At 52.0% G+C, this 11,309-nt stretch overlaps 1 protein-coding gene across 3 annotated transcripts in view; it reads right to left on the bottom strand.

The window, feature by feature from the left end:
- The window catches only part of POLR3H (RNA polymerase III subunit H), a 21,434-nt gene extending 13,834 nt beyond the window's left edge, over positions 1-7,600 (bottom strand). For 2 of the 3 annotated variants that reach the window (XR_009211019.1, XM_032139070.2), the window contains exons 1-2: positions 7,099-7,495; positions 3,815-3,911 (exon numbers count right to left, since the gene is read on the bottom strand). Coding sequence is in view for 2 of the 3 variants with exons in the window: in XM_032139070.2 (XP_031994961.1) it covers positions 3,815-3,911; positions 7,099-7,209 (208 nt within the window). In the remaining variant the exon portion in view is untranslated. The other variant, XM_032139069.2, reaches the window with a different exon arrangement.
- Positions 7,601-11,309: the final 3,709 nt, after the last annotated feature.

Consider the following 11,309-nt stretch of genomic DNA (forward strand, 5'->3'; position numbering starts at 1 on the left):
AAAAAAAAAAAAAAAAAAAAAAAGGTTTTAAAAAAAAAGGTGGGGGGTGTCTCTGCACCAACTCTGGCTGAGGAGGCTGCCCGATTTGCAAATCAATATAATATTTAAAAATGTTAAAAAATAAATAACTAAAGGTGGTCGCAAAGGAGCGCTGCTCTGGAGCTGAGAGCAGGGCCCCTGATCAGTATGGGGCAGGCGGGGGCAGGGTACAGCAGGCACTAGGCTTGGAGGGTGCAGGGAACAGGGGCTGGCACCAAATGATGAGAGATAAACTTGGCCAATGGGGGTCAGGGTCCCATGCCACAAAGGCCATCATCTGTGAGCACTCCCCACATGCGGGGCGCTAGACCAAAACTTCACTCAGACTTGCTCGTTGACTCCTCACAGATATTTGATGAAGGAGGAAGGCTCTATTACTGTTATTACACTGTGTGCACAGACAGGGAAACCGAGTCTCAGGTAAAGCAACTGCCCCCAAGGCCCAGGCAAATAAATATCCCTCTGAGCAAAGGTGAAGGCACAGCATGACCTGGTGCTGAGCCCTTCAGCACTGGCTCGGTGACAGCCCTGAGTGAGGCGGTGGGGTTGTAGGAGTGGGAGCAGTGGGAACACGGCCTGGGGTCAGGCAACAGCCTCAAAGCATGGCAACTGGTTCCCACCACAAAATCACAGCTCACCCTGCATGGTGCTCAACAGGACTTTTATAGCTGCAGGGTTAACCCCATTGTACGGAGGAGGAAACCGAGGCCGAGAGAGGCAGAGGTACTCGCCCAAGGTCCCCATCCAGGAGACCAGAGCCAGAATTAATTCAAATTTAGGTCCTTGTGATCACTCCATGCCTCCCGCCTGGTTCCCAAGAAAACAGAGACCCAGGACAGATGAGGGTGGGGGCTAATAAAAGCCAGCAGTAGAAATCTTCCAATTGAATAGACAGAATTTCCTCCGACTTTTTTTTTTTGAGACGGAGTCTCTCTCTGTCACCCTACTGGAGTGCAGTGGCATGTTCTCGGCCTCCTGGGTTCAAGCGATTCTCCTGCCTCCACCTCCACCTCCCAGGGAGCTGAGGTTACAGGTGTGTACACCACCATACCTGGCTAATTTTTTTTTTTTTTGAGACACAGTCTTACCCTGTCACCCAGGGTGGAGTGCAGTGGCACAATCTCAGCTCACTGCAACCTCTGCCTCCTGGGTTCAAGCGATTCTCCTGCCTCAGCCTCTGGAGTAGCTGGGATTACAGACATGTGCCACCATGCCCAGCTAATTTTTTTTTTTTTTGAGACGGAGTCTCACTCTGTTGCCCAGGCTGGAGTGCAGTGATGCGATCTCAGCTCACTGCAAGCTCCACCTCCTGGGTTCACGCTATTCTCCTGCCTCAGCCTCCTGAGTAGCTGGGACCACAGGTGCCTGCTGCCACACCTGGTTAATGTTTTGTATTTTTAGTAGAGACGGGGTTTCACTGTGTTAGCCAGGATATCTCCTGACCTCATGATCTGCCCGCCTCAGCCTCCCAAAATGCTGGGATTACAGGCATGAGCCACTGCACCCGGCTTTTTTTGTAGTTTTAGTAGAGATGAGGTTTTGCCATGTTGGCCAGGCTGGTCTAGAACTCCTGACCTCAGGTGATCCACCCACCTTGACCTCCCAAAGTTCTGGGATTACAAGCATGAGCCACCACACCGGCCCCAACTTGACTTTTTTCTCCAAGTTTTTCTGGAAGTTCTAGTACCTGCTACCACTTGTCTCCTGGACAACCAAGGCCCCCGTCCAAATGCGGAGACTGGGCTCAGCTCGGCATCCTTCTCTGTAAACAGAGGCCCCCGTGCTTGTTTTCACACTGCAATCTTATTTCTCTGCTAATGAAAATGCTCCTAGTCCGTACAAAGACAGCCTGTTTCTTCGGCCTCTCAGCGTAGCATGGTAACATCCATGTGAACTAATTAATTCCCTGAATGGCTGGATACAGACACTAGGCAGTCTCACAGCATACTCTGGAATGTTCTGGCATCTCTGTGCTGAGAAGCTGACCAGTATGGACTACAGCAGGGCTTATCCAACACAAGCTCGTGTGACAACCACCTGGCACCTTGTTAAAACAGTCTTTGGGGCTGGGGGCAGTGGCTCACGCCTGTAATCCCAGCACTTTGGGAGGCTGAGATGGGCGGATCACGAGGTCAGGAGTTCAAGACCAGCCTGACCAACATGGTGAAACCCCCTCTACTGAAAATACAAAAATTAGCCAGGCGTGGTGGCGCGTGCCTGTAATCCCAGCTACTCGGGAGGCTGAGGCAGGAGAATCGCTTGATGCTGGGAGGTGGAGGTTGCAGTGAGCCAAGATCAGGCTTCTGCACTCCAGCCTAGGCAACAGAGTGAGATTCTGTCTTAAAAAAAAAAAAAAAAAAGTATTTGGGCCCGTCTCCCAAGATTCTGACTCAGGTGGCCTGGGGCAGGCTGAGAATTGCACTTCTGAGTGCCCAAGGGATGGCAGGCTTGGCGCCTGCGCTCTGGGAGCCTGAACCGTCTCAATGGGCCTCTCACCATCTCCTACACTGGTTTGGTCCAGACATGAGAATGAAGAATGCCCCTCTCCCGGGGCTCATCACCTCCCTTGACTGGTGGTCCTGGCTCCTCTCAGGGTGGTCCTCTCTCTACTCCTCCCTCCTTCCAGGATCTGGTAATCACCTTCCATCCCTGGATGCACACCCCTTTGCAATGTGACTACACTTTCTACCACCCAGAGGTGAAGTCTATTTCTCCATCCCCTCACCCTAGCCAATGGGATGGAAGCAGAGGCTTGAGAAGTACTTATGCACTGAACTTTGGAACCTTAAAACCGCCAAACCCAGCCTGGCCTACTGAAAGATGAGACCATGTGGGGCAAAGATGGGCCAGCCCAGCCCAGGCCCCCAGTAAACAACCAGTCTACCAACCTTCAGAATGTGAGACCATCCTAGATTGTCCAGCCCCAGGCCAGCCAGCCCAGAGGAAAATCACCCAACTGACCCACAGAATAGGGAGAAACAATCCACAATAAGTCACTGAGTGCTCGATAGTTGCCAAGGCTCTGTCCTAAGAGCTTTCATGTATTAACTCCTTAATCCTCACAATGGTCTTAGAATATAAAATCTATCCTGAACTGCAAGTGACATCCTGAACTGCAACTGACAGATGAGGAAACAGAGGCATAGAGCGATGACATATTCAGCCAGGACACACAGCTAGTAAGAGGCAGAGTTCAGCTTTGAATCTCGAGGCCACACTCTTATCTACTGTGTCCTACTATCGAAGTCCCCCACCCCCAGCCAGCCTGCTGATCCCCCTTCTGTCTGCTCTCCACAGGTAGCAGGCAGCCCGAGGAATGGACAAGGTACAGGGCTCAGTAGCAATGAGACCAAAAGGGCACAGACATAGAGCTATGATGTCAGAGCTGAAGAGGCCTTGAGAACCACCTAGTCCATATCCCAGGCCTCACAGATGAGGAAACAGAGGCCCAGAGAAGAGAAGTCTGCCGCTGTCACCGGGTCCATTCCTGGCCGATTCAGGATGAGGCCCCAGGTCTCCCAACCTCCAGGACTCCCACCATCCTCTGGCCATCTCTTTGGCTTTAGCCTTTTAAAATTTTTTAATATTTTATTTATTTATTTAAAGACAGGGTCTCGCTATGTTTCCCAGGCTGGCCTTGAACTCTGTGGCTCAAGAGATCCTTCCGCCCTCAGCCTTACAGGCATGCACCACTGAACCTGGCTTTGGCTTGACCTTTGGCTACAGAAAACTGAGCCCCAAGAAACCCAATGCCCCAGGGACAGAAGATACCCACCTTTGGTGTGTGATGCGCCATCCCCAGGGAATACATAGGCATCCTCCAGTTTGGTGATATCAAACAGACAAATGCAGAGTCCTACGTTGTACACGACCTGCATGCATACAAACACAGACACACAAGTACACACGGATACAGAGTGACCACAGGCCCAGCTCCCAGGCAATCTGAGCCCCTCACAACCACAAGCAAGCCATGATTATCTCCTTTTTTAGGTGAAAATGAGTTTGCGGAGGGAACCAGGGTAAGGAACCTCAGAAGGATGCAGAGCTCTGGAAGGAGCAGGGCCTCGGGTGACAAAACAGGTCCAGGTTCCAAGGCCAGCTCCACCACCCACTGTGTGACTGCCAAGAGGGTCACTTCACCTCTCTGAGCCTCAGTCTCCCCATCTGCAAATGTGAAATACCAGGCTGCAGGGTTATAAAATCAAGAGAGATAACGGATGTGAAGCCCCTAGCCTCGTGCCTGGCTCGTGTGCTGGAAACCATCATCATCAAGGATCTTTGTTATTACTAGTGAGGACCAGCGACAGGAATGCTGGCTAAACGTGCACTCTCCGACATCCCAAAGCCAACGCCAGAGCTCACAGTTTAGTGAGCATCAGAGCCACAGCTAAACCCCACTGTGCTCACAACACCTCAGACACACAGACGCAGCCACAGGGACTGCAGCTGACAGAGGGACACATGACCTAGGCCCCAAGAATGTGTAGAAATCCCATGCCCTCACCCCACACCACCGTGGTTCAAACGACTGGCTACTCAGTGTCTGCTTATCTGCCACCATGTCATCACCCCCACTTAGAAGCCTTGCGGGAACTGTCCAAGAATTAGCAAGAAGCTCAGAGAACTCAGAGTCGTGGCCAGACCTCACCAAGATAACACCACAAGATCTGTGCCCTTTGTCAGACCATGGATTTCTGTGTGGGCCTCCTCTCAAACGATTCATCTAATCAAATACTAAAAGACTTGTCCCAACAGGACCTGTACCCCAAAGCAACTATATTCCCTTCTTGGACTTTCCACACCTTCTGTCTCCACAAGGTCCATACCTCCATCCCCCAAGAGACCCTCACCTTCAACTTCACAAAGTAACCAGAAGCCATCCACTTAAAGACTCCATGAGTTCCCTTCACCACCTGGCAACCCTCAAATCAACCTCACCTCTTCTGAAGGGACCTGCCTCATGTCTAAAGCCAGCTGAGCATCCTCTTTCTGGCTCCTTCTCAGCCCATCACCTTCTGATGCTCCATGGATAAAGACCAATACCTCAACTCCGACATCCTACAGGGCTGTGTGGCCTGGCCCCCACCCACCTGTCCAGCCCACCCTCCCCTCTGCCCAAGCCACACCAGCCTCTTCCACATCATGGTGGGTATTTTACCCCTTCTTTTTTTTTTTTTTTGAGGCAAAGTTTCACTCTTGTCACCCAGGCTGGAGAGCAATGGTGCGATTTCAGCTCACTGCAACCTCCGCCTCCTGAGTTCAAGTGATTCTTCTCCCTCTGCCTCCCAAGTAGCCGGGATTACAGGCGCCCACCACCATGCCCAGCTATGTTTTGTATTTTTAGTAGAGATGGGGCTTCACCATGTTGGACAGGCTGGTCTCAAACTCTTGACCTTGGGTGATCCACCCACCTCAGCCTCCCAAAGTGCTAGGATTACAGGTGTCAGCCACCACGCCCGGCCTGTATTCCTTCTTCACAGGGCCTTTGCATATGCCAGTTCCTGCCTTCAGGGCTCTTCTCTCCACCCAGCCCCCTCCCACCCCAGAAAGGAATCCTCTGGTTGGCTCCACTTCACCATCAGATCTCAGCTTCAACCCCACCTCTTCAACAAAGCTGCAGGTCCCCTCATTCCAGGGGACGTTCATTTGTTCCACAGGTGTGTGAACACCTGTCCCTCATAGCATTTACCTCAATTTGTCACCACACACTCAATTGTGGACCCCTTTCATTCATGTCTGCTTTCCCACCACACTATAGCACAGAGCCTTGTCTCTGTTTCATTCATTCAGTCAACAGACAAATGGCTGGGCGCGGTGGCTCACACCTGTAATTCCAGCACTTTGGGAGGCTGAGGCAGGCAGATCACCTGAGGTCAGGAGTTTGAGACCAGCCTGGCCAACATGGCGAAACCCTGTCTCTACTAAAAGTACAAAAATTAGCTGGGTGTGGTAGCAGGTGCCTGTAATCCTAGCTACTCAGGAGGCTGAGGCAGAACAGCTTGAACCTGGGAGGTGGAGGTTGCAGTAAGCCAAGATCGCTCCACTGCACCCCAGCCTGGGCGACAAGTGCGGCACTCTGTCTCACAAAAAAAAAAAAAAAAAAAAAAAAAACAGAAAATTGTGGGACATCTACTCCCACCAGGCTTTGGCTAAATGAGGAGATACTTCAGGGGAGAAGACAGATAAGGTCCCTGCTCTCAAGAAGAGGGAAAGGAAAAAGTCTAAGAAGGAAAGAGAGTGATGTGACACAGAACACCTGGAAAGGGAAGACTGCCAGAGAAACGGCAGTGGGAAGACCTCTCAGCTGGCACTAAGGCACATAGGCACGGCGCAGAGAAGGCGCACAAATATTGGCTGCTGGAATGAAGGGATGAACCTCCTGACAGTTAACTCTGTACTACTAGAACTGTCCATCTTCACAAAAACAATGCATTGACCCGAGGCGGGGCTCACACCTGTAATCCCAGCACTTTGGGAGGCCGAGGCAGGGGGATCAAGAGATCGAGACCATCCTGGCCAACACGGTGAAACTCCGTCTCTACTAAAAATACAAAAATTAGCTGGGCGTGGTGGCGCGCGCCTGTAGTTGTCCCAGCTACTCGGGAAGCTGAGGCAGGAGAATCGCTTGATCCCGGGAAGCGGAGGTTGCAGTGAGCCGAGAACGCGCCACTGCACTCCAGCCTGGACGAAAGAGCAAGACTCCGTCTCAAAAACAAAAAACAAAACAAAACAAACAACAACAACAAAAATGCATGGCTGGAAGGACAGCAACATTTTATCCCCATTTTACAAATGGAAACTGAGGCCCAGAGGGGGTCAGTAACTTGCCTGCAATTGCAAAGTAATTTAGAATTGTGGAATCTAACACTTCCAGTTACAACTCCTTTTTTTCAAGCCCATTTTCTTTTGATCACCTTCAATATCCCGTTTCACGGTGAAGAAAAGTTCTGAGACATTAAGCTGCTTGCCCACGGCCAGGCCTTGGCATGACCGAGGCCAGTGGGCGGCGCTGGCTCTCCCACGCCAAGGCCTGCCCGCGAGCCGTGGGCCCAGTACCTTGTTGGCCAACTTCTTGTTCAGCTCCTCGGCAATGGAGTCGTTGAGCTTCCTCTCAAACTGCCAAGGGGAGATCCGCACGGTGTCCACCATCTCCACCAGGACGAACATCCCGGCCTGCGCTGGGGGCTCTGGGAACAGGAGGGTCAGTCACGCACCAGGGCCAGGGGCAGGGAGAATCCCCGAGCCCCTTGGTCCCCTCCAGGTCGCTGAGGCCCCCAGGCTGGCGGTGAGGCTGCACGGGGCGGTCTCGGGGGCCCCGACCGGGCCATGCTCCGCTACTACAACGTGAGGAAACTGAGGCCAGAGGGAGGCGCTCTCCGTCCACAGCTCCGGGTGACCGCCCGCGCCGCGCAACCGCGCCACGCCACGCCCCGCACCCGCGCCACGTGCCGCCGCACGTACCACGCACCACGCGCCGCACACAGCCTCTCGGGCTTGCGTGTTTGCGGGCGAGATTCCGAATCCATCGCTTCCGGAAAACCCACCAATAAGAAGCCTCTGCCCACCCCCGAGGCGGGGCGGGGCTGCCTGTGTGCTCGCGCACAGCGTGGGGCGGAGAGAGGGCGGGGAGGGGGCGGGGCCTCCTCCTTTCCCAGGGGCAGAGCGGTTCCCCAGCCCCCGATAGTGCTTTCTGGTTGCTAGGCGACCTCCGTGCAATCCTGCCTGATTATCCCTCGCCTGGCCTGTGCTTTACCCGCCTTGCTGTCCTCTGCTCGGCAGCCAGAGTGATCCTTTGGAAACAGAAACATATATTACCACATCTAAGTTAAAAAAAAAACCCGGCCGGGCGCGGTGGCTCACGCCTGTAATCCCAGCACTTTAGGAGGCCGAGGTGGGCGGATCATGAGGTCAGGAGATCGAGACCATCCTGGCTAACACAGTGAAACCCCGTCTCTACTAAAAATACAAAAAAATTAGCCGGGCGTGGTGGCGGGCACCTGTAGTCCCAGCTACTCGGGAGGCTGAGGCAGGAGAATGGTGCGAACCCGGGAGGCGGAGCTTGCAGTGAGCCGAGATTGCGCCACTGCACCCCCAGCCTGGGCGACAGAACGAGACTCTGTCTCAAAAAAAAAAAAAAAACCCACCGCAAATATAACATACTTAGCACCCTTAAGTGTTCCGGAGACAAGGAGAATTGACAGGAAAGGTGCACTTGGGACTTTTCTGGGGTGATGGAAATGTTCTGTATTTTCTTTTCGGTGGTATAACATTGACGTATATTAATTGTCCAAACTAATTGAACTCAAGACAAGATTTTTGCATTTATTTGAAGACATTATGTCCCAATTGAAAAGTGATAATAAATTGGAACAAAAAACACAACCCATTGAACTTAGAATACTAAATCCAAGCCGGGCGTGGCGGTGCACACCTGTAGTCCCAGCTACACAGAAGCCGTCTCAAAAAAAAAAAGGTGTGTGGTGGCCAGGCGTGTGGCTAACGCCTGTAATCCCAGCACTTTGGGAGGCCAAGGTGGGCGGATCCCCTGAGGTCGGGAGTTTAAGACCAGCCTGACCAACATGGAGAAACCCCGTCTCTACTAAATACAGAATTAGCTGGGCGTGGTGGCGCATGCCTGTAATCCCAGCTACTCAGGAAGGCTGAGGCAGGAGAATCACTTGAACCCAGGAGGCGGAGGTTCTGCTGAGCGGAGATCGCGCCATTGTACTCCAGCCCCGGCAACAAGAGCAAAACTCCATCACGAAAAAAAAAAAAAGTGTGTAGCACCTCCCTCCCCCCACTCTCTCTCTTGCTCCTCTTTTCCCCATGTGATGTGCCTGCTCCTCCTTTGATTTCCGACATGATGGGAAGCTTCCCGAGGCATTCCTGGAAGCTGGGCCTATGCCAGTACCATGCTTGCTGTAAAGCCTGTAGAACCATGAGCCAACTAAACCTACATTTTTTTTTTTTTTTTTTTTGAGACGGAGTCTTGCTTTGTCGCTCAGGCCGGAGTGCAGTGGTGTGATCTCGGCTCACTGCAAGCTCCACCTCCCGGGTTCATGCCATTCTCCTGCCTCAGCCTCCCAAGTAGCTGGGACTACAGGCACCCACTACCATGCCCAGCTAGTTTTTTGTGTTTTTAGTAGAGATAAGGTTTCACCGTGTTAGCCAGGATGGCCTTGATCTCTTGACCTCATGATCCACCCGCCTCAGCCTCCCAAAGTGCTGGGATTACAGGCATGAGCCACCGTGTCTGGCCAGCCTATTTTCTTTATAAATTAACCAGCTCTGTCACCCAGGCTGGAATGCAGTGGCGCTATCAGGGTTCACTGCAACCTCCACCTCCCCAGTTCAAGCGATTCTTCTGCCTCAGCCTCCAGACTAGCTGGGATTACAGGCATGCACCACCACGCCTGGATAATTTTTCAGTAGAGACGAGGTTTTGCCATGTTGGCCAGGCTGATCTGAAACTCTCGACCTCAAGTGATCCTCGGCCTCAGCCTCCCAAAGTGCCGGGATTACAGGCGTGAGCCACCACGACCAGCCAGGTATTTCCTTTTGTGTGTGTGTGTGTGTGTGTGTGTGTGTGTGTGTGTGTCACCCAGGCTGGAGTGCAGAGGTGCCATCTCAGCTCACTGCAACCTCCGCCTCCTGAGTTTAAGCGATTCTCCTCCTTCAGCCTCTTGAGTAGCTGAGACTATAGGCACATGCCACCACGACTGGCTAATTTTTGTAGTTTTAGTAGAAACGGAGTTTCACCATGTTGACCAGGCTGGTCTCATACTCCTGACCTCAGGTGATCCGCCTGCCTCGGCCTCCCAAAGTGCTGGGATTACAGGCATGTGCCACCGTGCCTGGCCCAGGTATTTCCTTATAGCAATGTGAGAACAGCCTAAAACAGAACCCACATGTGATGCTGTTCTTATTCATTCGTGCATTCATTCAACATACTGTTGTGCCCAGTTGTTGGAGATGCAATGCAGAAGAAAAACTGGGCCTCAAACCGAGCTTCAACTCAGAGCACTTGGTGCTGGAGTTGGGGGGCAGCGGGGTGGGCATTGAGAGAAAGAGAGAGTTTGTACTCTCAGGTAATTAAAAGTATTTGGAGCCAGGCACAGTGGCTCATGCCTATAATCCCAACATTTTGGGAGGCAGAGGCAGGAGGATTGCTTAAGGTCAGTTTGACACCAGCCTGGGTAACAAAGTGAGATACTGTCTCTACTAAAAAAATAAAATAATTAGCTGGACGTGATGGCACTTGCCTGTAGTCCTAGCTACTTGGGAGGCTTAGTTGGGAGGATTGCTTGAGCCCAGGAATTCCAGACTTCAGTGAGCTTTGATCATGCCACTGCCCTCCAGCCTGGGTGACAGAGCAAGACTCTGTCTCTGAAATAAATAATAATATTTGGGCTGATTTACATGGGAGATGAGAACAAGTAAGCTAAGAGGTTAGAGACCTAAGCAGCATCCAGATCAGAAGGCCTTATGATTATATTAACAGCTAACATTCATGAGCACTTACTATATGTCAAGTACTACTTAGGTGCTTTACATGCATTAAGTTTGATCCTCAGAACAGCTGTATACAGTAGGAGTTATCATCATTATCTCACTTACCCAATTGTCTCATTTTGCCTCCTCTAAGGTAAATAGAGGTTAAGTAGGTCATTTGAGGTCATACAGCCAGTAAGTGGCAAACCTGGGACCCAGGCCCCAGAGTCCATAATCATGACCACCAGGCTGTGCCCCACCATGACATTAGCCCGAGGACAGCAAAGGGAAGCCTTGGAAGGCTAGGACAGTCCAGGGGTGGTGGCTTACACCTGTAATCCCAGCACTTTGGGAGGCCGAGACCAGTGGATCACTTGAAGTCAAGAGTTCGAGACCAGCCTGGCCAACATGGTGAAACCCTGTCTCTACTAAAAATACAAAATTAACTGGGCATGGTGGCACACTCCTGTAATCCCAGCTACTCAGGAGGCTGAGGCAGAATCACTTGAGCCTGGGAAGCAGAGGTTGCAGTGAGCCGAGATTGCGCCATTGCACTCCAGCCTGGATGACAAGAGTGAAGCTCTGTCTCAAAAGAAAAAAAAAAAAAAAAAAAGGCTAGCATAGGAAAATAACACAGGGACATATCAGCTGGGTAGACAGCAAATGGGAAGGGGGTGGAGCGGAGGCAGGACCAGGAAAGAGGTTATTGTGTGGCCGCAGCAAGAGATGGCCAGAGCAAGGCTGGTAGCCATGGAGAGTGACGCTGGTCAGAGTCC

This window comes from Hylobates moloch, unplaced genomic scaffold (assembly GCF_009828535.3).
Source record: "Hylobates moloch isolate HMO894 unplaced genomic scaffold, HMol_V3 SCAFFOLD_19, whole genome shotgun sequence".
Classification (NCBI taxonomy): Eukaryota; Metazoa; Chordata; class Mammalia; order Primates; family Hylobatidae; genus Hylobates; species Hylobates moloch.